The sequence below is a fragment of the Cavia porcellus genome, unplaced genomic scaffold (assembly GCF_034190915.1).
Source record: "Cavia porcellus strain 051 isolate PalLab524CR breed Dunkin Hartley unplaced genomic scaffold, mCavPor4.1 scaffold_16, whole genome shotgun sequence".
Classification (NCBI taxonomy): Eukaryota; Metazoa; Chordata; class Mammalia; order Rodentia; family Caviidae; genus Cavia; species Cavia porcellus.
In genome coordinates this window covers 9,986,582-10,013,742 of record NW_026947499.1, presented here as the reverse complement: position 1 = coordinate 10,013,742, position 27,161 = coordinate 9,986,582, and the positions used below count along the sequence as shown (strand labels likewise).

The 27,161-nt window shown below is 46.6% G+C and overlaps 1 protein-coding gene across 4 annotated transcripts; it reads right to left on the bottom strand.

Moving 5' to 3' along the window:
• Window positions 1–288: 288 nt before the first annotated feature.
• On the bottom strand, window positions 289–22,444 carry Trafd1 (TRAF-type zinc finger domain containing 1). 4 transcript variants are annotated; one of them, XM_005000483.4, is made up of 12 exons: window positions 22,307–22,444; window positions 17,759–17,824; window positions 13,305–13,440; window positions 13,119–13,172; window positions 9,297–9,702; window positions 8,248–8,451; window positions 5,850–5,926; window positions 3,320–3,550; window positions 2,309–2,429; window positions 1,433–1,769; window positions 1,097–1,154; window positions 289–989 (listed from the first exon to the last, which is right to left on the bottom strand). In XM_005000483.4, exons 2-12 carry the CDS (start codon window positions 17,803–17,805, stop codon window positions 912–914), a joined length of 1,749 nt encoding a protein of 582 aa, XP_005000540.2. In that variant the 5' UTR covers window positions 17,806–17,824; window positions 22,307–22,444; the 3' UTR covers window positions 289–911. The 4 variants fall into 4 exon arrangements, with proteins under 4 accessions (XP_005000540.2, XP_003463034.2, XP_013000282.2 ...); XM_003462986.5 differs by having other exon boundaries at window positions 1,097–1,151; XM_013144828.3 differs by lacking the exon at window positions 22,307–22,444 and adding an exon at window positions 21,763–21,938.
• Between the last annotated feature and the right edge of the window lie 4,717 nt (window positions 22,445–27,161).

The window sequence follows — 27,161 nt, the reverse complement described above, 5'->3', positions numbered from 1 at the left end:
TAGGGGGGCAATGGCTGCCCCACCAGGGGCTGGGGAAGGTGAGCTCCAAAGACACTGAGCCTACCGCCGCTGTGTGACCGCGAGGCACGGGGCAGTGGCGGCCTGCCGCGCCCTCCTCAGGACCTGGCGTTGAGAGCCCTCCCTGCCCGCTCCCTCGCAGTCCCGCGGACACTGGGCGCTGCCCCTCCAGCGTCTGGAGCTGCAAGGGCAGGGGCACCCTAGGGGAGGCGCCGCTCCCTGCCAGCCTGGGGTCTCCAGAGAGCTCAGCGAAGGAAGCGCAGGCTTGGCTGAGCGCCGAGTACAAATTTTATTTCTATTACAAGGAGGGTGATAATTACAGTGAGATAGAAGGAAGGGAAGGAGCCTGACACGTGATCTCCAAAGGAAGCCCAGGCTGCGGCCGGCGGGGCCAGCAGCCCGCACCCACACAGAGGGCCGAGGACAAAGGGGCCACGACACCTCCCGGAGCAGAGACAGTGATGCCAGACAAAGCAGCTTCAGACACCCCAGGCCACACCTTCCGTCGGCTCCCTCCTGGCGGTGCCACCGGCCAAGCACTCTGGCAGCGCCGTCCCACGCTGGGGCCGGGGACTGAGGCAGGCAGGGCGGTAACACGAGGGTCGCCCGCACACCCACTCGGTGGCCCCCAGGGAAGACCATCGCTTCTCGGGGCTGCAGGTCCCCAGAGGCCGCCTCTCCCTCCCCGGACACAGTGCCCGCTGCGCCCAGTGGCAGCTGAGGTGCGCCTGGCTCCCTCCCTGCACCCCGGACTCTCACGACACAATCTCAAAGACACAAAATGGCCATAGCCTAGAAAAAGTTAAAATCTGGAAACCCCCCTGCCTAAAGAGCCGGGGAGGCCGGATCCGTGGCAAGTGCTGCTATGCACAGAAGGGCGGGCCCAGGCGCCATCACTCCTCCTCCTCCTCCTCCACCTCATCCTCCGCATCCTCGGCATCCCCGGCTCCCGGCTGCTTCGGGGGCTTCGCCTGTGGAAGGGCAGACAGACATGAAGGAGCCGCACCGACCCCAGAGCCCTGGAGGAGCCCTGAGGACGCCCAGCCAGCGCCTCCCGGCAGGCAGCTCCCCAGGTTACCTTCGCACTCCTGCTGCGGTAACTGGGGGCGGCAGGGGTGACTCGGAAGCTCCTACTGCTGAAAAAAAGGAGGAAAAGTGAGAACCCCTGAGCAAAGGTCCAAAATCCCAGAGGGAACAAAGCGTGCTTTACCAAGTCACGCAGAGCCGCCACCAACACGCAACACAAAAAACCCGTGGCCAGCAAAGGCGCTCCCTGCAAACAGCTGACCGCACAGGAAGCCCGAGCTCCTCTCGTGCTGGGAAGCAGCTCAGTGGGAGCGCGGTGCCTCGCGTGCACGGAGCCCCCTCCCATGGCCCACGTTCCCTTCAGGACCCAAGCCAGGCCGATTCTCACCTGGCTGCGGGCCTCCCTGCGGGCCCCCGGGGTAAGGAGGGCGCCAGGCCTTCTGCACACAGGCTGCGCACAGGGTGCATGGCTGGGACAGGCCCCGCAGCCGGGGGCCCACCCGGGCTGCCTCGAGTCCGCGCCCGCATGTCCTGGCCATCCGAGGTGCTAAGCTTGACCACACGAGAGGGGCTGGGCTGGCAGCTAGGCCTCGAGGCGGACGGGGACTTTGACAGCCGATTACAACCGGCTGTCATAGTAACAGCTCTGCTGGGGGGCAGAGAGTAGGTGGGTCCTTTAGCTGCTTCCTGCTTGGTATCATCCATGTAACCAGAGGACAGGTCTCCTGAAAGAGGACACAGTGAGACTTCAGGGAAAGTGTGCTCCTCTGTTAGTGCTGGACTCAGGGAGGGCAGGAACAAAACAGTTCCGGATACGAGACAACCGCAGGACCCACTCCCACATTAACAGGGGCAGCCACATCCCCAGGAGGCGAGGGAGCAGTCTGTCTCCTCCCCACTTTAATTACTGGGTCCCCAGACACAGCCTCCCAGCTGTCCGGCAACACTGTGCAAGCAAACCTTCCGTAGTTTCCAGGGCCTCTTTCAAGTTTCAAACACAGTCTACTGGCCTAGTCATGAAATGCAGAACTATGACGGGGCCACACAGCAGACGCGTGCCTGGAAGCACTGACTCCGAGTGTGTCACATGGCTCGCCCTAACCCATCACCACCTAATCTACACTCAGCGGAGCGGCTCATCCGCCCTACCGAGGGACCACAGTTGGGTGCAGAGGAGCTCCCAGGCCCTCCCAGGTACCCCGAGTGTGGGGCCCCATTCTGTGCGGATGAGCAGGGGGAGACTGCGCTGAGGCCTGGCGCATACCCTGGTGTTTGACACGCCTCCTGGGCAGCTCTGCTGAGGTCTCGGGAGGCTGGGAGTCTTGCCGAGGAATTCCGTCCAGCACATGGTGGCTGGCTGTGGCTGGACGTTGGTCACACTGGTCCTGAACAAGACACGCTAGACTTAACGCCTCAGAGTGGTGAAAGGAAAGACACTAAGAGCAGGCGGGCGATGGCGGCCCGTGCGGAAGGGACTGAGCACCGCCGAGGCGGCCCTGGGCACCCCTGGAGTGGAGCAGCCACCCCGGGAGCACCTGGGATCTGGCCGGGGGGGAGGAGGGGCGCGGGCCGCGGGCCCCAGGAAAGCACGTCCGGACTCTGCTGGCTCTGCCAGCAGGCGACCAGCAGTGACCTGTCTGCATCTTGGTCCAAAAGCAAAAGGGTTTCTTCTAGAAATGACCGTGATATACTAACACCAGTGAAGGAAATGATATTTTCAGTAGCTCCTCCTCACAAGATTAAGCAGAAAATGGATGCGTTTTCCAGTAACAGATGGGAACCTAAAACTGGAAAAGCTGACTAAAGATTGCAGATTGTCTAGCCCAACTCCCCCGATTACAGCTATCCTCAGGAAGAGGAAGCAGGATCCACCTAAGGCCAATCGGAGGACACAGGCAAACTGGACCTCCAGGCTCCTAAAATGTCGTGTCCATGACATCACACGGTAAGAATCTACCTGCCTGGGTGAAAACAGAAGGCACCAATGACCTCAGGGAGACTGTCACCGAAGCCCATGCAGCAAGGCCTCCAGGCCTGCCCAGAGGGAGTCCTAGCTCTCCATCATCCCTAGCTACAGATCTGGTGCTTTCAAATGCTAGAAGGCAGGGCCGGTCTTGGCCTGAAGTATGAGGTTCCTCAGGTGGCTGGTACACAGGACAAGCCAGGTGTGTGGAATGCAACCTATAAGCTAAATACTGTCTTGGCTCAGGAAGCCACAACTTCTTTCACAAAAAATCATCAAGGAGCCAGGGAGAGGAGCCTCGTGGGCTCTCACCTGATGATGGAATAGCACCTCTTCCTCCAGCTGCACGCCACAAAATTCACATGGGATGATGATACTGTCTTCCACAGGGGGTGAGTCACTCAGGCCCATCAAAGAATCCCACTGATTACTTGGAGCCCGCTGCAGAAAGCTCTGGAAGACGACGTCAGGATCCTCCACCCGCCTCGGGGGAGAGCTGCCAGTACTGAGCAAAGGTAAGGCACGTGAACGGTTACAACTTGTCTGTAAGAAAAACATAAAAAATACAAATAAATCAGACATTAAAGAAAACAACTACATTCCTAAACCATTCCCACAAGCCGTGTTTTCTTTGAGAGACAGGATCTTGCTATGTGGATCAGGCTCATCTGAAACTCATGACTCTCCTGCCTTAGCTGGCTGCGTGCTAGGATTACAGGTGGACACCACATCAGGCCACGAAGCTTCCCTAATATTTAATGCTACTGTAGAGAAAGACTAAGCACAGGACACTGTAAATACAACATTCACTTCACTTTTAAACATTTCCATGTTATTCTAATTTTTTCCTAGTGTTTGTGATTCTTTTTTTAGACAAGGTCTCACTCTGCGGCCTAGGCTGGCCTCAAACTCACAGTGACCTCTCCTGCTTCAGCCTCCCAAATGCGGGGATTACAGATGCGCACCACCATGCCCTGCCAGGATTATTCTTTTTAAGAGTCAAAATTCTTGCCCACTCCTAGCACTGAAAAAATTTCAAAGTCTTCCTACTGCCATACAGTAAAAGAGGTGCCCAAATTCAAATGTTCTTCACTATCTTTGTTAAATATTCTTATGTGGCTCCCAAAACAAAAATTAGAGGTATTCAAATATCACCTCTTCCCATTTGTGGGAGGAAGGCACGTTCTACCGCCTAAAGCACAGGGAGTACTTAGTAGTCTGTAGAAATGCCAGGCGAAACCTGACACCTCTAATTCCAGCACTAGGAGGGCAGGGCAGGAGGACAGCAGAGTTCAAGGCCAGTATGAACCACAGAGCAAGGCTTTCCCTCTTGAAATACCAAAAAAGAAACAGAAAAGGAAAAAGAAGTGCCAGACAAATGAGGCATGATGGCGCACCCTTATAATTCCACACTCAGGAGGCTGAGCAGGAGGACCGCCAGGAGTTCGAGGCCCGCCAGGACTATATAGCAAGACCTTGTCTCAAAAAGGTTTAAAAAAAAAGGCCAAACCAAACTGGACAGACCAAAGACTACGAAGGGAAACTAGTGGTTCCCTCCACTAGGTAAACCTCAAACACAGCACATGACTATTCTTTAATCATTCCTATATGGCTCAAAAACTTCCTGTCATTCAAGTGATTTTATGGCTGGGGATATAGCTCAGTAGCACAGCACCTGCCTGGCAATGGCAAGGTCCTGAGTTAAGATTCCAGGTACCAAAAATGATTTCATACCTTCCATATACCAAGTAGTGAGAAATTTAGAAACTAGGGAAAACTAGAAGCTTCTCCCAAGGAACTCAGCCCAAGGGGATGACTACCAGGGGACCAGGAGACAAACTCCTAGGGTGACAGGCTATCAGAGCGTGGTGCACAGATGGAACCCTGAGCTGACCTTCAGCAGGGCCCTGAGGACCATTTCCTGGAATTAAGTCACACCCAGGCCGAGCCCACAGGTCAGGGGTCCACGTGGCTGGAGGCACTGAGGAGTGCTGGCAGGAGACTGCACCTTTCAGGCAGAGGAAGCAGCGGGGCGCAGGAAAGGCTGCTCAGCCTGCAGGGGACGGGGCGGGCGGACCTCAGCACAGCGCGGCTTGGGGTGAGAGCCGGCGAGTGCACCGCTCAGCAGAGACGTCAGCCAGCGCGCAGCCCTGCCTGCCGGGGAGAACAGCCTCTGCCGGATGAGCACTGCGTTTTCTAAGTGGGAACAAGGCGAGAGGCGCACCTATGTGCCGGTTACACCACGGTGAAGACCAGCTGCCGCTCCCACCACAAGCACTGTACTGGAAATTTGCACCACAAAATAGAAAGCTGCAGGAAACAGGGAGGATGAATTTCGGCAGATGAAAGTAAGTGTAGGGACGGAGGAGGAAGGCAAGATGGGGCGGGGAGGGAGCACTAAAGATACACACACACACACACACACACACACACACACACACACGCACGACTCGGCATGGCGCGCTCACTCGGTGCGTCTCACAAACGTCTTTCAGGGTGGCCTCAACTCACAGCCATCTTCCTGCCTCACTCAGTCTGTCTCCCAAATGCTGGATTATAGGCACGTGCCACCATACCTGGCTCTTAAAACAACTTTAACAAGTAAGTAAAATCTGTGCCCAAACTCACATTTCCCAAAACATCACATATGGCCTACTCATACTCCTACGTAAAGCCCACAGTGGCTGGCACGGTGGCACATGCTTAAAATCCCAGCACTTGGGAGGCTGAGGCAGGGCGAACGCCCCAGGTTTGAGGCTTTGAGGCTAGCACGACCTTGTCTATATAACATGAACTTGTCTCAAAACAAAACAAAAACGCCCACAGTTAATTCTCAACACACCTGATGGTCAATCAGCAGTTCCTCTGGGTAGAGCTCCTCACAAAACTCACAAGGCAACATGGTCTCGTCAGCTGTACCTAGGTAGCAGGCCACATGGTCAGACTTTAAACAAAAACCAACTGGATTTCAACCTTTTATTCCCCTTTTGGAGTTTTATAGAACAGTTTTACTTTGGAGCCAGACATAGTGGCACACACCTACAATCCCAGCACTCTGGAAGCCTAAATGGGGGATCACTAGCTTTAGCCCAACTCGGGCAATATAATTTAGCAAGAGCCTGCCTCAAAATAAAACATAAAAAGGCCAGATGTGATGGAGCACCCCTGTAACCCAGCACTCAGGAAGCTGAGGCAGGAGGATCGCTGTAAGTTCAAGGTCAACCTGGACTACACAGTGAGTTGAAGCCATCCTGAACTACATAGTGAGACCCTATCCCAAAAAACCAAACAAAATAAAGAAGGGCTGAGGATTGCTTTATTGAGGAGGCGCTGGGTTAGATCCCACTACTGGCAAAGAAAGCTGATGTCGGCAGCAGCACTAGCCACCATTCTATCTAAAGCAGCAACATCGTAAAAGGTAGTTCTACAGTTCTTGAAGTCATTATCCATACAGTGGAATAAAGAAAAACAGTAGCTCAGAGAGCTGCTGAATTTTCAGGCCCTTAGGATTGCTTACACTCTACTTTTAAATATGACATACGTCAAACAAACTTTTTTTTTTGGCGGTACCGGGGATTGAACTCACAACCTCACACTCCCTGACCCTCAATCAAACATTTTTGTGAGGTTAGTTTCTACATGAGATCCAAAAAGGGGCTTTAGCATTAACAATCTGAAATTTTTTTCCCTAACTTTTATTTTTTAAAACTTAAGCCTTTTTCTTTGTCTTGAATGAGTACTTGGGATTGAACCCAGGGCGTCTAGAGAGGTTTATTTATGTCCCTAAAAATTTAGCTCGAATTTTAAGTCCAACAATATTAAAAAAGAGATTTGTTTTTAAATAGGGTGGGGAGTGAAAGATTGGAAAAACATGAACCAGTAAAAGACAGCTGAACGTGTTGGCACATGCCTATAATCCTAGCACCAGGAGGTTGAGGCAGGATGATTTTAGCAAGTTTGTGCCCAGCATGGGCTATACAGTGAGTTCAAGACCATCCTGAATTACACAGTGAGACTGTCTCAAAAGAGAAAGAAAAAAAGAGGATAGAAACAAGAAAATTCACCAACTTTTAATAACCTTAGTAATATCTGCCTCAAGCAAGAAACACTAGTGAGCACTAAAATGGCCAACTTATGAAAATATTCCATATCCTAAAAATCTCAGAATACCCTATAATGAGCTCTTACAAAGGGAAAAGCTATCTTGACAACAGTGAATAATGAGACGAGCTGACATCTCAAGAATGACACAGAAGTACCAATGAGCACTCTTCTTTTTTTTTTTTAAACCGGTACCAGGGATCAAACTCATGACCACCTGCTTGCAAGGCAGGTGCTTATCCCAGTCCCCAGTGAGCACTCTTAACAGAACCTGTGTGACCTGAATCCAAACATGAGACACACTCAGGCTGGGCGTGGTGGCCCGGGCCTACAACTCCAGCACTTGGGAGGTGGAGGCAGGAGGATCACTGTGAGTTCAAGGCCAGCCTGAACTGCACAGTGAGTCTGTCTTAAGAAAACAAAAAATTAGATAAATCTAAATTGAAGAAAAAATTTTCTGTAAAAAAATTATTCTGGATTCTTTTCATTTTTTTTTTTTCTGGATTCTTTTCAAAGTGTCATGTCCTAAAAGATAAAGATTAAAAACAAAAAAAAATAAAAAAGTTTTAAAGGACTTAATATTCAAGTAGAGAATTTACATTCAATTTCCTGAGAGGTACATTTATTGTGTCTTCACAGAAAAATAACTCTTGTTAAGAGACATATAATGAAAAAAAAAGAAAAACAAAGACATACAATAAAAAAAAGAGAGAGAGACATATAATGAAGTGTTTAAGCATAAGCTATCCCGACTTGGTCTCCAATCGCTGAGGAAAAGGTGACATAAAGGTACACGTGGTGTCACGCTGCCGAGCACAGCCCAGCAGAGGTGGGTACGCACTCTACCGTATTGCTGCAAGAGGAGCCCTCGCTGTGTTGGCCAGCTGACCTCAAATGAGCCATCCCTCTGCCTCCATCTCCCGAGCAACAGGGATTAAAGACACGCTGCCTTGGCCAACTCTATTCTGACAATACTTAAAAATAAACTGGGAAAACCAACAATAGCAACAAAAAGCAAACAACCAAAAATAATTAAGCGAAGTCTATCTCACTGAAACCTTTTATGTTCTATGTTCATGTAAGCTGTACAAAGACTAACTGAAATTATAGAGAAGCCAGTGCAGAACACGCAAACCTACCCTTGGCGTCACTCCGAAACTGGGCAACACCGTGACATGGGTCCGCCTCACACACGGCCCTCCAGAAGTCCTGCTCGGCCACACTGGGGGTCTGGCCCTCGTTCTGCAGACTCAGGGCCAACATGAAGTCCAAGTTTGCAGTGTCTTCACCACCCTTTGGTGGGAGCTTTTGGCCTCTATCCTTTTCCTGCATTTGTTCTTCAACTAAAAAAGAAAAAACCAGCACTCAAGACCCATCAGAGATGTCAGCGCCCCTCTCAGCACCCCTCTCAAGTCCATGTCTAGCAAATGGTCAAGGGTTAAAATGTCCAACGCCACATGACCACCTCACCTCATTCTCACAGGTGTGTGAATATTGTCTGCCATGAGACCAGGCTCTGTTACTATTTTAATAATGTATTATTAAAAGCAGTGTGACTGAGCTCCAAAAGCAAGACAAGCACTTGGCAAACGGTTTTTAAGTATGGCATCGGACTACCTGAATTCAAATCTCAGCTGTACCGTTTACCCACCCTCCCATCACTGTCAGGCAAATGAAGCACATGTCAAGCACTGTGCAAGTGCCTGAAGCTCAGAAGGTGGTTTCTTTTGTTGAGACAGGGTCTCACTGTGTGGTCAGGCTGGCCCCCAACTCACGGAGCGCCTCCTGCCCCCCAAGTGCTGGGATCACGGGCTTGCGCCACCACACTGCAAGTCAGCTACTGACAGTCAGGACTGCCCTCACTAGCACCAGCGGTTCTTATCCCCACTTCATAGGGAAGTTAGCTATTCTTTCCCACACTAACCTGCTAGAGTCCAGTTCCTATAATGAAGATCTATTTGGCCACCTAAATCTCGGTTTCGGTTGCCCTGGGACTTTTGTTTTAAAAACAGGGTCTCACTATGCAGTTCAGGCTGGCCACAGACTCACCATGTATGTCAGCTTAGGTTGGCCTCTAACTCGCGATCCCCCTAAGTCTCCTGAGAGCTGGGATTCCAGCCATGTGCCACCACAGCCGGCTCCTGAAATTCTGATACTGTGTCATTTCCTAATTCCAAGCACAACTCACATAGATTATTCTGAACTGGAAAACGCGCCGTCACATTCCTTTGGTTGGCAGTCCTGTTGTGGAAAAGGTCTGATTCGAAGGCTCGCAGGGGCCTTCGGGGCAGCCTGGTGGGTGGGTCCAGGGCCTCGATGTGCCTGAGGAGCTGGGACGCAGCCCACATTCCATCTTGGCCCCGAGACTCATCGCACGCCGCAGGAGCCCCGGCAGCCTGGTCCCTGCTTTCCTCCTCCCCCCTCCCACAGACTGCAGGGTGAGTCTTCAGATCCTTCACGAGGACATTGCGCCCACAGCTGCTGCAAAGCTCTGTCCGGGCACCACAGTAATCTTCATGTTCCTTCAGTTTGAGAACAGAAAGCTCCAAGTCGCAGTGCTGGCAGACAGCAAGCCGCAGAGGGCACTCGGTCTCCTGCAACAAAGCAATGAGGCGGTTGACACCAGGGCAGAGCGGAGCAGAGCGAGAGTGGCCGTTCTGCAGGGGTGCACAGGGTGTCTTTGTTTTGTTTCTGACACAAGGTCTCACTATGTTGTTCAGGCTGACTTGAAACTCACTGGGTGGCCCACAGGACACAAAGTGATCCTCCCACCTCGGCCTCCCAAGTGCTGGGATTCTAGGCAAACACCACTGTGCCCCATGTGAGCTTGTTTCAATACAGGGAAAAGAAAAACTGTCATTTCCGTCTTCTCCTGTAGGCTGGGGATGTAACTCTGTAGCAGCGCCTGCCCTGGCACGCTTCAGGCCCTGGTTCGGTCTCCAAGGTGGGCAGAGCACATCTCTATCAATCCTAGCTCTGCTTGTTAAGCTTTCTGTATACTTGTATTTAAAAATCACGGCTTCTCCTTTTGTTTCTGCCACAAGGAAAGAAACTCTCTACTATCACATCATTCTGTGTAACACAAACACTTAACAAAGTAACCCAAAGCAGCCTGAACCGAGAAACAAATAGCAAGCACACCAAGCTGGGGTGATGGAGCGAGCATGCCCACAATCTGAGCTACTCGGGAGGCTGATGCAAGAGGATCACAAGATGGAGATCAACTTAGACAACAGCTCGAAATAAAAACAAGGATGCAGCTTAGTAACAGAGCATCCCTGAGTTTAATCGCCAGTACAAGGGGAAAAAAAAAGCAATTCAGATTTTTTTCCCTAAAGCTCCAATTTCTCCTTTCAATTACAACTCAGTCTCAAAGAGGAAAGAGGCCGCCCTTAAAAAGATCCTGGCTTTTCTAACTTTCATGTTTCTATGTAGTACTGGCTTTAAATAGATCTAATAACCAGGAATTACCAACGAAGATGAGCCCAGGAGTGGAAATGCACTCAGCAAATGGAGGATAAAACCTTTATGCTTGACCAAGGATGGTGGCACACAACTAGGATCCCAGCACTCAGGGAGGCTGTGACAGGAGCACCATAATCACCCAGCCTGGACGACTTGGTGCGATCATCTCAGATTAAGAATAAATAAGGACTGGGATGTCACTCAATGAGAAGGTCTTGGGTTTGATGCCCAGTACTGCTGAAAAATAAAAACAAACCTTTATACTTAACTGGAAATTGTTGATGATACAACAAAAACATTAAAATATAAAGGACTGTAACTCTGATAGACACAATCCAAAATTTAGGAGTTCAAGCATAAACTTTAACGTAACATTATTTTTAAAGTTTTTTTTAAACTTTTATCGGTACCGGAGATCGAACTCATGACCACCTGCTTGCAAGGCAGGCACTTATGCCACTAAGCTAAATCCCCAGCCCTATTTTAAAAGTTTAAATAAAACCACCATGCCAAAAAGCAAAAATTTCTTTTACATAGATATTTGGGGAGGGGTTTCTTTTTTTGAGACAGGATTTCACTATGCAGTTCAGGCTGGATTCGAACTCACTTTGTAACCCAGATTAGCCTCAAACTCACAGCAATCCTTCTGCCACAGCCTTGCTACAAGTACTGGGATTACAGGCACACACCACCATGTACCACCTGGCTCAAAAATTTCAAATAAATTGAACTCAAACTTATTTATTTATTGAGATAGGGTCTCCCTATGTAGGTAGTTAAGGTTGACCTTAAACTCATTTATGTAGCTCAGGCTGGCCTCAAACTCACAATGATCCTCCTGTCTCATTCTGCAAAATAATGTATACTACAGGAAAAGAAAAAGTTATATAAATATTTTAATTCTAATTTGGGGAGGGTTGAGACAGGGTGTCATTATGCAGTTTGGGCTGGCCTTGAATTCACTTTTATAGCTCAGGCTGGTCTCAAATTTGCAACGATCCTCCTGCCTCAGCTTCCCAAATGCTGGGATTACAGATATGCGCCACCATGCCCAGCTCTTTAATTCTAAATTTATTGAGATACCATGAGGTTACCTTTGATCTCTACAATTATAATTGCTCAAACTGGTGGCAGTTGGCTTCCAGACATTTATTAGTATGACAAATTGCTGAAGTGTGTAGACGTTTTTTGGTGGAAAAACACCAAATCATTTTTCTTCCAGTTTCTCAAGACAGGGTCCCAGTATATAGTTCAGGCTGGCCTGGAGCTTGCAATAACCCTCCTTGTCTCAGTATCCCGGACATGTGCCATCAGACTCAGCCAAATCAAATTCTAACAAAGAAGAGCTGCTATTCTATATCACATAATATAGTAACCACTATGTTAACAACCTTTAAAAAATTCTAGTAATTTATGAGAACAGCCACTACAATAAAAAGTATTAAAAAAAATTTTTTTTTAAACTCTAGAATCTCTGATCTTTAGAAAACTGTAATAGCCTGGCTTGTAGGAATGTTAGGGAACAGTCTGTATTTGTACATTTACACTAACTGGTACACTACCGTGGGACCCCCAGAAATAACGGACAGAGGCTAGAGGAGGGATAGTTTATTGGAGGTTATCCTCAAGAGCAGCAGATGCTGGAGCCAGAGAAATACTCATGATTGTTAATGTGACTTCAATCATACCTCCTAAGTCAGTGAGTCCTACTAAATCACCAAATACTTATGGGGAAAATGCAATTAAGAGTCCCAAGGTATTTATAAGATGTTCTTCTCTAGGTTGTGGGATTATAAAATGCCTTTTGGGCTGGGGATTTAGCTCAGCGGCACAGGCACCTGCCTGGCAAGTATGGAATCATGAATTCAATCCTTAGTACCAAAAAAAAATAAATAGCTAAATTTTTTTTCAATTTTTCTACATTGAGTATGTTGTAAGGATGATTATAAATTAATGAAATTACTTTTTTTTTGAGGCACAGAGAACAAAATGCTCCAATTTGAAAAGCATACCTTGATGACTTTTTCTGTAGAGTCTTAGATGACCATTATCTAAATCAGTTTTAATTAGTGAATTAAAACATGCTGATTCAACTTTGGTCAAGTTATCTTAAGTACTGACCACTTGATATCGTACTTTTTCTGACCAAATGCTGAGAACCAGCATGCTATCCAAATGATGGAGAACTCATAACCAAAATACAACACGTAAGACTGGCTATGTGCTGGTCAGGCTGCCCTGTACCTACAACACTGGCCTTGGTTCGTCCTCACTAAGGCTGCCAACAGCCAAACCCCAGCAGAAATGACAGCCTTGTTCCCAAGGGAAAGAATCTGAGGCCTGAGCCGGAGTACAATAGACAGGTGGCCAAATCTGGCAGCAGTCGAAGCTTCAAATAGGCTTTCAGAGGCGGTCTGCATAGGAGCTGCGGGGAACAAAGACTCCACCAGAGGGGCTTGTGCTCTGCAGGTGGCTCTGTAATCCCAGCAGGACTGGCCTTGGCATCCTCCTGGTAGCTCACTCCCCTCCCAAGTGCAAGACTAACCTCATGCTTCTTTAACTGCATCTTCTCAAACTTCTTGTTGCATTTGCAAGTCACCTGGGACAGGAATGAGAATCAGTAAGTGGTTGTGACGGTGTGCTCATCTGTTACTGCACACATACAGGCACAGTACATCCAGACAACGGCAAGTACTGCAGTTTCTGAAGGCCTGTGCAATCGGCAGCTCACCTGACAGTGTTCCGCAGTCATGTGGGTCTCCATGTCAGACTTGGGAAACGGCTCCTTGCAGATAGGACAGACACCAATGTTCCTCTGACAGTGGATCTCATGGATGGTGAAGTTAAACACTGGAATTTCTTTTTTGCTACAGAAACAGTCCAGAGAAAAACATAAGCATTACTAACTGACCTTGCACAATGGTATCACACAGAAGTTGTTTTTGTTTTGTTTTGTTTTGTTTTGTTTTTTTGAGACAGTCTAGCGATATAGTTCAGGCTGGCCTCCAAGCCATCCCCCTGCCTCAGGAGTGCTAGGATTACAGGGCTGTACCACCATGCCCCGCTGTCCTGTTTAAACATTAGTGTTCACTCTCTTTCTTTAGTGAATAAATGTCTACGAACTTATGATTGTTATCACTGCACTTCTCAAGAACTAAATCCTAAACAGAGCATGGTGGTGCATGCCTGTAATCCCAGCACTCAGGAGGCTGAGGCAGGAGGGTTGCCTGACTTCAAACCCCTGCCTGGACTACAGTCAGGGCCAACCCAAACTATATAACAAGGCGCTGTCTCAAAAAACCAAAGTGTGGGGCTGGGGATTTAGCAAGCAGGCAGTCGTGAGTTCGATTCCTGGTACCGATAAAAAGGAAAAAGACAAAAAAAAAACAAAAAACAAAAAAAAAAAAACATGTAAACTTGACAAGGGTATGTATACCCTCACACTAGAGGAACATGTACTGTTCAAAGGCTGTATTTTTAATTCACTTAGATACAGCCACTGGAAAACTCCAGGTGCAAGGTAGCTAAGAATGCACCAATTAGCATGACACCTAGAATAGAAATACAGAAAAATAAAATACCGAACAAGACCAATACAATACAGCAACAACCTCAACAAATTTGTAGATGACATCTATGTGGCTCGGGCTGGTCTCAGGCTTGGAGCTCATCTATCTCCCGCCTCAGCCTCCTGAGTAGCTGACACCCAGCAGCACAGGTCACCGTGTCCAGCAACAAGTCTTCAATGTCCTATTTCACCTCTAAGCCAACAGTACAAGAACCCTCTCCCACACCAACATAGGAATAGTTTATTTCCATTTTACAGCTTTAATTTTAATACATAATCCATGAAACATTTTGAAGGAGGATGATACGCTTCCAGTTATGGTCATTCTCTCAATATGAAAGGCCAAAGCACCAAACAAATACAAATTCAGTTTCCTCCAAAGACAAAACTGTCAAACTTTTTGACAGTTAGGGATCATGATCTTAGGGATCCCACGATACCCTAAGAATATGACTGGCTAGTGAAAGAACAACTGACAAACAAGAACACACAGCTGAATAAAAAGGGAACCACTACAAGACCTGACACGTTCAATTTCCATTATTTCTCCCAAATTCCTAGCTTTCTACGCAAATTATTGGTTTTAAATTAAATTTTTAAAACTGTAAAATAATATATACTGAAAAGAGCTGTACCTAAATCACCATTTATTTTTTTAACCTCTCGCTCCCCAGTTCTGAGATTCAGCACCGAACCTGGGATCTTCATAGTGAGCTATAAGCCAGTTCCTGTCTGAGTCAGGTCTCTATGCAGTTCAGGCTGCCCTTGAACTCACAATGTAGCCAGGTTGGCCTTGAACTTGCAGCAATTCCTCTGCCTTTGCCTAAGTCTAAGTACTGGGATTACAGGCTTGTGCCACTATGCCTGACCTGAAGCTCATTTTAAAGATTAAAACCAGTAAACTATAACTACTGAAAATAATATGGGACCAGGGATATAGTTCAATGGCACAGTGCCTGCCTGGCAAGCACAAGTTCGTGAGCTCAATCCCCAGTACCACCAAAAAAAAAAGTCTAAACAAAGCAGGTGAGCCGGGGATTTAGCTCAGTGGCTTAAGTGCCTGCCTGGCAAGGGTGAGGTCATGAGTTTGATGCCTGGTACCAAAAAAAAAAAAAAAAAAAGCAGAGGATAAACAAAGCAGGTGTGAATAAGCATGTACCTAACCCCACTAGGGGCTGAGGCAGGAGGGTCACAAGTTTGAGATCAGTCTGGGCGACACAGTAAGTTTAAGACCAACCTAGAACATAGCAAGAGCCTGTCTCCAAGGAACCAAAATTGTAAAAAGGGTTTAAACAAGAAGTTTTAAATGGTTCACAAAGTAAAAGCAGTGCCTTATCATGATTGAGTCACAAATGCTATGAAAAGTTAAAGTCACTTGTCATTACTTAAAGTGTGTACATCCCGGGTCCTTTTTAATCATTTTGGCAATGTCCCTTTTTTATTCTACAGGGCTGTTCAGAATAACCTGGTGACATGAATATTCTATGCATGGCAGACCACTGAAACTTTAGAACTAAAACAAAATGTATTAAAGACCACATGAAAATAATATGAAGAAGAACCAAAAGCAGCTGTAAGGTTAAGAGAATCCTTAAAAGAAAAAGGTAAGAGGTATTTGTAACAATCACATACACACGGGTAGGTGTATGTTTGTGCCCACGTGTGCACCTGCCTGTGTAGTTAATACTGTGTGGAGGCCACGCGTGAGGCCTTAGCTGTCTAGGACTGGTAAGAAATCCAACATATTCTCACCTAATATTCCAGCCAGGTAAAATACTAATAAACCAGCTCCCTACCAACAGAAAAAATGAAGATGGTTTCAGAGAAACAGTGATAACATAGTTCCATATACCAATAATACCATTAAAAGTTCCAAGGAAAGCTAAGTTAAGAGGTGAAATTTCATTTTAGATAGAAATGATTTAAAGGTAAGCCAAGGCTTCCAGAGAAATCTCTAGTAGCCAAACACTAAACACAATCAGAAATCTACTCCTGTACACAGTATATGCCAAAATAAAACACAAAAGCCTTCTGCCAGGCGTGGTGGCACACACCTCAGCCTCGCAGCGTTCAGGAGGCTGAGGCAGGAGGACTGCTGTGATTGCAGGAACAGCCTAAACCACAGACTCTACCTCAAAAAAAGAAAACTAATTCTATGCAGAGAAAGAATATTATGACCAGCAGTTACTCTACTTACACCCTAATTCTGCTTAAAGTTAGGCTGTCCAGAAAGAAAAAACAATACAAAAGAAAAAAAGAAAAAGGAAATATTTGGCTCAAACTTTTCACTAATCTGCACCAAATTATTTTCTTTACTTCACATTTCTCTCCATATACCACAATTTGGTAAATTGAACACAGGCTATCAAGATCTGCTTTGGGTTTTCTTTCAATAGGAGCACTTTGTATCACCAAATATTGGAATAAATTGTTAGGGAACCAAGTAATTAACTGGAGGTCTGGGTTTCATTTCAGCAAGAATGAGTTTTTCCTTCTAATCATTTATGTGGGTTAGAAACAGCAAAATGGAAAGTTTAACCTTCAAGACTATGTCCAACCCTCACAAACAGCTCTGCAATCGTGAAATGATTAGCCTGACTGCCTGGAGCTCAACGAGCCGTGCGGGGTGGTGCAGGCCTGTAATCCCAGCACTCGGGAAGCTCCGATTTTAGGAAGACCCCCAGGAATGGAAGCCAGCCTGGGCTACACAAGCAAGTTCAAGGCCAGCCTGACTACACTGGGAGACTCTTAAAAAAAGGCTCAGTGAGCCCCATCTCTCCCTTTTAAGCAGCAAAACTGTATTTAAGAAAGAGCTACAGCTGAGCTGTTCTGGTTGAACGGCTGTCACTAGAAGTAGAACCAAGCTCACTAATTCAAACAGCCACTTCGGCTGCTCTGGGTTACTGTTGCATCATACTTTGGGAAATGCTGATACAACCCAAATATTCATTATATGTTTCTTACCTGTTTACTATGTTCCAAGTTAAGTTCCCCTAAGTAGGTAAGGGAAGTGAGATTCTAGGGGCGGGGGAGCACAGCAGTAAAGCACTTGCCTGGCATATACAATGTCTTGGGTTCAAAACAAAACAAAAGGCTCTCAAGCAGTCAAGTGATTCTCTAAAAGATTTTTGGGGTTTTTTGGTTCTTTTTGTTGTTGTTTTTTGGGGGGTTTTTTGGTGGTTCAACTGGGGGTTGAACTCAGGGCCTTTACTCTGAGCTATATCCCCAATCATTTTTTTTTTTGTTTTTTTGACACAGTGTCTCAGTATGTAGCCCAGGTTGGTCTAGAACTCATGATTCTCCTGCCTCAGCCTCCAAAGTGCTGGGCCTTATAGGTATGTGCCACTCTGGCTAGCACTAAGTCATTAATTAAAAACAGAAGCCAGAGCCCTGATTCCCGGTCTCATGCATCAATCTAGGCACTTTGCTATTCTACATAATAAGCCAAGCATCTTGTTAAATTACTAAAGCAGGTAATTTATGCAAATTTTTGTTAAAAAGTGTTAAGATCATTTATTTGAACATCACATAGTTCCAATTTTACCTACCAAGAAATCAACAGCCCTACAGAAACTAGTTTGTGCTCATTTCAATAACTTTCCTTAAAATAAACTCACCAGTTGCCACACAGTCGAATATCCTGGTCATCTAGAAATTCAGCCATCTTTAGCTCTTCCTAAAAACTACAAAGAAAGAATCGTGAACTTTCTGTTTCATTTCTCCCTTTAAGAATGACATGCAGAAATTAGTAAAACGCTATTTTACAGACAATGGGACCAAAGGCAGCACAGGAAAGAATTTTTCACTGCCCCATACCGACCCTTCTCCTGCCCTCCTCTTCCTCTCTTTCTGCAGTACTGATGACTGCACCCAGACAGCAATAAGCTACATCCCCAGCTCTTCTTATTTCTGAAACAGTCTCACTAAGTTGCTCAAGTTGGCCTGTAATTTGTGATTCTCCTGCTCTAGCCTCCCAAGTGGCTAGAATTAGAGTGGGACACCATCACACAGCTTACTTTTTAAATTTTTAATTTAAAAGAATTTTACTTAGAAAACCAGTTCCAGCAAAACAGTACAAAAAATTCCCTTATACTCAAGTTCCCTAAAAGTCAACATCGTAAGTGACCACTGTAAAATTCTCAGCCATAGGAGATTAACATTAATTACAGTGTAACTAACCAACAGGTCTCCCTCAAATTTCAATAACCATCCTACCAATGCCCTTTTTTCTAGATCAGTATCCATTATTTCCCTTTAATTTTCTGTGACCTGGGATGCCTGTTTAGTATTTATCTTTCATGACTTGATCAGCTAAGTAGTAGCTTAACTAGTGGTGACTCACTACTAGCAGTTGATAGTAGTTTCACTAAGTCACTGGATAGTTATTTTTATAAAATCTCAATTTGAGTTGTCTGCTTTCCTAGGATCAAATTCAGGCTGTACCACAGAAATGACCCTATTGTCCACCTTGGTGCATTATGTCAAAGGCATACGACGTCAACAGACTTATTACTGATGATGTTAAACCTGATTAGGTAATTGAAATGGTGCCCTCCAGGTTTCTTCACTATAAATTTTTTCTATCTTTTTTTTGTCTTTTTCCTTTTTATCGGTACCGGGGATCGAACTCAAGACTGCCTGCTTGCAAGGCAGGCGCTTATGCCGCTGAGCTAAATCCCCAGCCCTGATTTTTTTCTATATTTTTAAACACGATGCCAATGTAGAAAGCAAATTACTGGCAACTTTACTACTAATGTTTGTTATTTTAAAAATGCCCTTAAATACTGTTCCGTAAGAAGAATCTACAATGGTTTTGGTATTATCAAACCCACTGCCACATTTCAAAATATATTCCTTTACCAATTCAATAGGTCAGTTCAGATCCTATAAGGATATTTTACAAATTAAAGAATACAGTGCCTGACAAAAGAGCAATTAATGGCCAAGAAAAGCAAGCAAAAACTGAATATAATCAGAGGTGAGTCTTTTGCTGCTGTTTTGGTACCAAGGATTGAACTCACCACCTCGCGCTTGCCTGCAGGAAGTTACACTGCTGAGCTAAACCCCAGCCCTAAGGTGAGTTTTTTTAAGGAAAAGACATATGAGGATGGAGGATGGAGAATGGAAGGGTGGTCAAGGAAGAACTTTCCAAGATGACATTTAAACTAAGACTCAAGTATAAAGAGCCAGCCAGGCAAAGACAAGGGTGGAGGAGGGAGTGGGAAGCCCCGTGTAATTACTGGGAAGAGCAAAAGGCCTGAGGAGATGAAACAGAAAGTAAAAGCACATGTGCACTAAGCTTATTAAAAAGGAAGGAAGCCTGGCTTAGCGATCCATCCCCACAGTGCCAGCACTCCAGGAAACTGAGGCAGGAGGACTGCAAGCTCAAAGCCAGTCAGGGAAATACACAGCAACTCAGTGAAATCCTGTCTCAAAATTTAAAAGGAGGCTAGGGATACAGCTGTGTGCGAGGGCCTGTCCCAGGACTGCCAAAAACAAAATGAAAAAAGAATGATTTGCAAAAGCTGTATCTTGTAGGAAACAAGGGATTGGATCATACTCCAAGCCCAGTGGGAAACTACTGGAGGGCTTTTAACCAGGGACTGACACCATTCAAGATACCCACTCCCACAACAAAGGTCTCCTAGGAATAGAATGCCCCCCTCTATGAAATCGAATCTCGCTTCCTGAAGGGGAGGGCCTAGATACCTTTCCCAGGGCAGACTGATTGTTTGTAGGTGTGCGTGCTCACCTGCAGGCCACTACACAGCCAACTCTAAATCCAGGCACAGAGAGGCGCACACCACTCCCTAGCGTGCCACTCAACTGCCACAGCATGCAGCTCGGCAGCAGGCAGCATCTGTGCCCAAGGACCCTGACTCTCACCTCCCCTTTGGCTCCTGCCTCAACGCTGCTCCCAGCCCTGCCACGGCCTCCGCATCATCAGGCTGTCACATGTGCAGCTTGGCCTGGTTTCCCTGGTTCCCTGATCACTAGCAAACACGCTGGGGTCACAAGGACAGCCTGGTGGTACGCTTGCTTGTTGGTGTACTTGCTGGTGGCCCCCAAAGCACGCGGGAGGCAGCTATCCAGAGCGGCACCAGGGACCACCTGCTGGACATCAGCAGCGGCAGCCACACTGCAATCCTGCATCAGCTTCCACCCCCAGGTGCTCCCAGCGACCACATGGGACACCAGCGACAGCCTCCTGGAACTCTCCTGCTGGCACTCAGGGCTGTGGGCATCTTAGAATGGGCAGCTGGCTCTTCACTGCTCTGAGGACCACAGGCCTACCCTATCATCCTCCTGCCTTCAGCAATGAGTGCAAGCTCAAGGGGACACTTCTTCCCAGCAACTACAGCCTACCCACCCTGGGGCTCTGCGTAAGGACCTGAGGACTGAGCCGGGCATGGGGGCACACACCTATAATCACAGCACTCGAGAGGCTCAGGCAGCAGGACTGCCAGAAATCTGAGGCCAATCTAAACTATGTAGTGAGTGCTAGGCCAGCTGAATTACAAAAAGACACCCAGTCTCAACAAAAGGCGGGGTTGGGGCTATAGTTCACAAGCACACTAGTGGGGAATTAGACAAGAACCCTCATATAGTATCAGTTAGTATGTTATACCATGGATCAGATAGCTTCAAAACTTGTGAGCTTCAAAACTAGCTCATAAATACAAGCACCTGCTGGCAAGCACAATTTTCTGAGTTTGAGTCCCAGTACCAAAAAAAAAAAAAAAAAAAAAAAATGAGGACCAAGAGGGGGAATTGAGTGCCTGCTGCCAGTCACCCACTTCCTCTCCAGGCTGTGACCGGCCAGAAGAGCTTGCCTCAGCTCCCAGAAACCTCTGAGAGGTGTACTTTCTTTGGATGAAGAGTTTAAAGTACAAGCAGAGGTACGGGATCTTTAAATATGTAAAATGTGGTATTTATACACAATGGAGTACTACTGTGCCCTCCAGAAGGATAAACTGGAGTCATCTGTAGGAAAATGGATGCACCTTGGGACCACAAGGTTAAGTGAACTAAGCCAGACACACTAGCTTAAGTATCACATGGTTTCTAAAACCAAAACATAATAAAGTAAAAGAAAGATAGGCCAGGGCTGCTAACACATGCCTATAATACCAGCACTCAGGAGGCAGTGACAGAGTACACCACAAGATCAAGACCTGGTGTAAATTACCTCAAAAACAAACAAAAAGTCAATCAATGTAGACAGAAAGAAACGGAGATAAATCTCTGGCAAAAGGGGAGGGGACTAAGGGATGGAGGGTGGAGGCTGGGAAGAGAAAAGGAATAAAAAAGAATTAAGATGTGTTATGGACATCTACAACTCCCCCAAACAAATTTAATTATTATGTACTGCAAATATGTACTACTAAAAATAAAAATAAACTACAGCATGACCTTAGCTAAGGGAACTGCCCAGTTTTCTAGCTGCACAGAAACTGGGGGTAAGAGAGTCAGATCCCTGGGAATTAAGTTCCAGTTTCTGTGATCAAATCCCTTGGGGATCTGACTCCTGGGGCAGACGACTGACAACACTTCCACCGGCCGTAATGAGGAAGCAATGGGCGAAAGCTTGAAAGGGCTTCTCCAGAGGCCAGGCCCGCACCAGAGCAAGCAGCCGCTTCGCACTGCAACAGCTGATCCCTTACACCTGCAGCCGCTTCAGTTCCCGGCCCCACTTCTGGGCGGTGAAAGCCAACGTCCCCACTCGCGACAGGGAAGGCGGAAGTGCCAAGCAGTCACCGCCGTGCCAGCTGATCGGAGTGGAGGCTCGAATCCGGGTTCCCCAGCCAGAGCCGCACCAAGCCGCTCGCTACCCCCACGCCCACAGCTCGAAGCTCGGGCTCCCCGCCCAGGCCGGCATCAGGCCCAGCTCCGCCCCGGGCTCCGGGGTCGCCGCCGGCTGCCCAGAGTCCCGGCCCCAGCCGCGAAGGAGCTGGCGTCCAGGGCGGCCGCCACAGTCCGGGTTCCCCGAGGAGAAAGCGCGGCCTCCTCCCGCCGCCCCGAGAGAAGCCGCGGCCCCAGTCCGGGCCCCAGCATCTCCTCGCACCAGCGGCCCCCAGCCCGCACGCCCTTCCCTCAAGCGCCCGCCACCTCCCGGAGCGGACGCCGCAGAAGCAGCCGGGGCGCAGGCCGCCACTGCCCTTCACCTGAAACGACAAGGGGAACCCTGAGCCGCCAGGCTGCCCACAGACACTGAGCCTTCTCAGCCCCCTCACTGAACAACGGCGCCCAAGCCGCCTCGCCACTTCCGACCTTCCGCGGAGGGGCGCGCCCATTGGCTAAGGGTGGTCCCCACTGAAGGCCCATTGGATAGCACTGTTGTCTCTCCCAGGGCCCCGCCTTCCGAGTCCTGATTGGTTCCCTGAGCTCCATAGGGGCGTGCCTTTAGAAGCCTCAACCCTCGCACATCTGGAGTGAGAGGGAGAGCTTAATGCGAGGTTTAGTAACTTCTGACTCAGTCTAGTAATATTTGCGTGAATAATACTGTGCAAACGTTACTAATGTGCCTAATATATCAAGACAGTGAATGGCATTTGTTCTTTTCTCATGGGCCATTAATACTGATGAGTCATATTTTTGTTTTGTTTTAGTTTTTGTTCTAGGAATTTCTAACTTTTCTTTTCTCTTCTTTTATTTTTTCTTTTCTTTTGAGAAAGGTTCTTGCAGTGTAGTTCAGGGTGGCCTTAAACTCTCTATGTAGCCAAGGTTGGCCTTGAACTACTGGGGATTCTCCTGCCCGACTTTCGTACTAGGAATTGAATTCACAAACTTCTCATTAATCTACATCCTGAGCCTCTTTTTAAATTTTTATTTTGAAACTATTTCTCACTAAATTGCTAAGCCCAGGATGTAACATAGGTGAAGGCGGATTTTAAAAAGACTTTGTACAGCCGGGCATGGTGGCTCATGCCTGTAATCCCAGCACTCGGCAGGCTGAGGCAGGAAGATCCTTGTGAGTTTGAGACCAGCCTAGGCTACAAAGTGAGCCCAAGACCAGCCTGAACTGCACAGTGAGACCCTGTCTCAAAAAGACCAATACGTTATTCTACAATAATGAAGTAGTCTGTTACTTCATATAAGTTACAAAATGAAATTAGAGGAGGTAAAAGTTTAAACTCCACCTTTTTACAATTTTACTTTTTTAAATTATATTTAAGAGATATTGGTTGAGGGCTGGGGCTCAGTGGCTCAAGCCCTTGCCTGGTAAGCACAGGGTCATGAGTTTGATCCCTAGTACCAAAAAAAGAGAGAAAGAGATTGGTTGATTGTAAACATTTTTTTTTCTTGAAATGTTTTGTCATGTTTTTTACGCAGTTGTATGAGGATAAAATATATTTTCAGTCCCATGATCCTCAATTGCAATCATTAAAAACACCTCACTCTGTTGTCCCTCTCCTTAGTTATCTATGCCTACAGTAAACTCATTTCAAGGTTTGTGTCAGAGGTATTTTGGATGCCTTTTTAAGTCAATGGAATATCCAGAACGGTCTTGTTAATATTATGTTCATCTGTAATGCATAGGGGAAACATATACATATATTTTTAATATTTTAAACAGTTGTACTGATTAATCACCACCACCCTCTGGTAAGCAAAACTGGTGAACAGATGAAGATATGGAATTCAAAGCTCTAATGGACCTTTTTGAAGAAGAAGCTGTGGCTTATGTGAAGTTGACGTGGGCCTCTGACGGAAGAAAGGTAATCTGTTTAGTATTTGTACATTTTTTTTTAAAGCCTACAGCACCCAGCATTCCCAAGCGGTCTCCCGTCCACGTACTAACCAGGCCTGACCCTGCTTAGCTTCCCAGATCAGACGAGATCGGGGGCATTCCGAGTGGTATGGCATAGATAGCATTTGTACATTTTACAAAATGGCAGCTTGTGTTATGTATCTGTTGTTATGATGCCAATGCCAGGATTTTAAGTGGAAAAAAATAACCTGTTTGCTTTGTGCGGTATACACAAGATTTCTGAGAATGTAAAGAAAAAGCGTCTTCATGGCTCACACAGTTTAAAAGTAGCCGTCACTCAAATAAATATATGCTCACAGTTGGGCTGCTTTTGTTTTATTTTAAATAAGTTGTTTCCTTTTTTGTTCCTTTTTGTTACATAGGGAGACAGGATCTCCCTACCTAGTTTAGACTGAACCTGAACTCATTATGTAACACAGGCTGACCGCCAACTCCCAATAATCCTCCTGCCTTGGCCTCCCAAGTGCTGGGAGTATGCATGTGCCCCACACTCAATAAATTGTTTCTCTTCTTTTCTGTTTTATCATAGAAAACTGAGGCCAGATAGAGCACTGTCTCCTGATGGGAGAAGAAGCAAGGAAAGGGGGGGGGGGAGGAAGGGGAGGAGGAGGAAGGGGAGGAGGAGGGAGAGGAGGAGGAGGAGGAAAAGCTAAATTGTTTCTTTAAATTGTTTTGGGTTTTTTGTTTTGTTTTGTCTTTTGAGACAAGGTCTCTCTATGCAGTTCAGGCTGTCTTTGGGCTTCCTTTGAACCCAGGCTGGTCTCAGACTTGGAAGGATCTTCCTGCCTCAGCCTCAGAGTGCCTGGATTACAGAGTGCCTCAGCTTCCCAAATGCTGAGATTTCAGGCATGCACCACCATACTGGCTGTTTTACTGTTTTTTTTTTTTTTTTTTTTTGAGCCAGGGTCTTGCTATATAGCCCAATCTCTCAAGTGCTGAGCTTATAGGCATTACAGGCGTACATCACCAACTCAATATGTAATCCAGGCTGGCCTCAGATTCACAGTGATTCTCCTACCTCTGCTGCAGAAATCAAGAGTCTGGGGATACTCTGGAAGAAACAAGATTTATTTAGTTTTGGGTGAACACCAACACAGCAGACTCATGTCTGAAAGGCCTGAGCCCCAAACAAAGGAATCTTGGGCAGGGGACTGGTGGGAAGCTGGAAGAGAGTGTAAGGGAAGCTACAGAATCAAGACAAAGGCAGTTGTTTACTCCATGAGAGTTTCACAACTTAGCCTTGAAAGAAGAGATCCCAGGATGTCACAGAACGCTTTACGGGAACATAGTTGTCAACCTTTATCAGAATCAGAGTGGAGGTCAGTAGTTACAGGGCAAAGGAATTCAAGGAGGAGCTGCTCAAGGCTAGGAGGAAAAAAACCTGATTTTCCTTTAAATTCTGCTTTACCTCAGTCTCCAGAGTGCTAAGATTACGGGTGTGAGACACCACACCCAGCTAACCCTATTTTTAAAAAATGTTTTTGAGGCAATTTATATACAAGTGTGGCCATGTTAAGAGCGTGATGTAATACATTTTCACATCCAGAGCCACCCTCACAATTAGAGATTATTCATTTAGCCTCCTGTCAATCTGTAATTGCTCACCAGATGCTGGCGTGCTGTAGTAGCACAGTATGTCTTTTCTACAGTTCCTTTTAAGTATTTTTTGAGACAAGTTCTTGCTATGTAGTTCAGACTGCCCCAAACTTACAGTGATTTTTCCTGCCTCAGCCTCCCAAGTGCTGAGCTTACAGGCATTACAGGTGTGCACCACCACACCCGGCACAATTTTAAAAAAAATTTTTTTTAAATCAGTACCGGGGATTGAACTCACGACTACATGCTTGCAAGGCAAGTGCTTATGCCGCTGAGCTAAATCCCCAGCCCAATTTTTTAAATTTTTTTTGAGACTGAGTCTCAGTAAAGTGTTTAGGAGGAGCTGACATTTATAGTCCTCCAGCCTCGGTCTCCCAAAGTGAGATGCATTTTAATTTTATAAACAATTGTCTTGCTAGGTGTGGTGCGCACCTATAATCCCAGCATTTAAGAGGTTGAGGAGGGCTACATAGCCTGGGCTACATAGTGAGTTCAAAGCTAGTCTAAACTACATAGCAAGACGCTATCTCAAAAAACACAGAGATAAGAAACTGCCAAAGTTTTCCCAAAGCATTTAACATTCCCCCCAGCAGTGTGAGAGACTTTTAGCTGCTCCATATGCTTGCCAGCATGTTGAGTGGACAAGAGAACAGCAGTCCTAAGCCAGGTATAATGGCACTCATCTATAATCCTAGCACTTGGGAGGCTGAGACAGGAGGATGGCTACAAGTTCAAGGCCAGTCTACTCTACGTGGTGAATGCAAGGCAGCCTGAACTCGTAATGAAACCGTATCTTAAAAAGCTGAGAGAGAGAGAGAGAGAGAAACTGAGAGAAAGGGGCAGTCTTATTTCTTGGGAGCAACGAATTGTCTTCCCTTGTATGTGTGGCTCAAATTCTAAATTCAGGACTTAAGGCGAAGGAGACAACATGGACTCAAAGTAGTAAGTAATAAGGTAGAAATCCCAGAACTCTGGAAGGCTGAGGCAGGAGGGTAGACACTTCAAGCCTAGTCTGGGCAATTTAGAGATTTAGCAAGACTGTCAAAATAAAAAGGGGGGGTGGGCTGGGGATTTAGCTCAGCGGCATAAGTGCCTGCCTTGCAAGCACATGGTCGTGAGTTCAATCCCCAGTACCAATAAAAAAGAAAAAAAGACTGTCAAAATACAGTAGCTCAGTGCAAAGGCCTCAGGCTCAATTACTATAGACAGCTAAATTAGGGAAAAATATTTTAGGCAATCAGATAAGACCAGGCCCTGGAGGGAGTCAGTGCAGAGGATGAAAACACATCACAACTGTAGCTAGAGGTAAATATGAAGATTAAAATTACAAAAACCAGATTTACCTACCTCCCTAAGGCATAAATGGAAGCTTGCGATTATTGGTGTCACCCTTTTGAAATTTCCCATATAAATAAACCGTTATCTCATTAGGAGTGGGTTGGGCCATCCTCTCCTACCCACAAAGACTAAGACTAAATTAAAACTAAAGGCAAAATTAAGACTATAGATTACTGAACAAGGTTAATGATGTCATCCATCTGTGACCTGGCTTCTCACATGGATCATGTAAATGGCCATTCTCATATTATTCATCATAGTTTTTTTGGTACCCAGGATTGAACTCACAACCCCGTGCCTGCCAGGCAGCTGCT

Coding starts and splice junctions, on each gene's coding strand:
- Trafd1 (XM_005000483.4), bottom strand. CDS start 17,805: ATGGCTGAATTTCTAGATGACCAGGATATTCGACTGTGTGGCAACTG. Junction 9,703..13,118: donor TGCAGTTAAAGAAGCATGAG/GTTAGTCTTGCA, acceptor GCTTTGTTGCAG/GAGACCGAGTGCCCTCTGCG. Junction 1,770..2,308: donor GAGGCGTGTCAAACACCAGG/GTATGCGCCAGG, acceptor GTCCTCTTTCAG/GAGACCTGTCCTCTGGTTAC.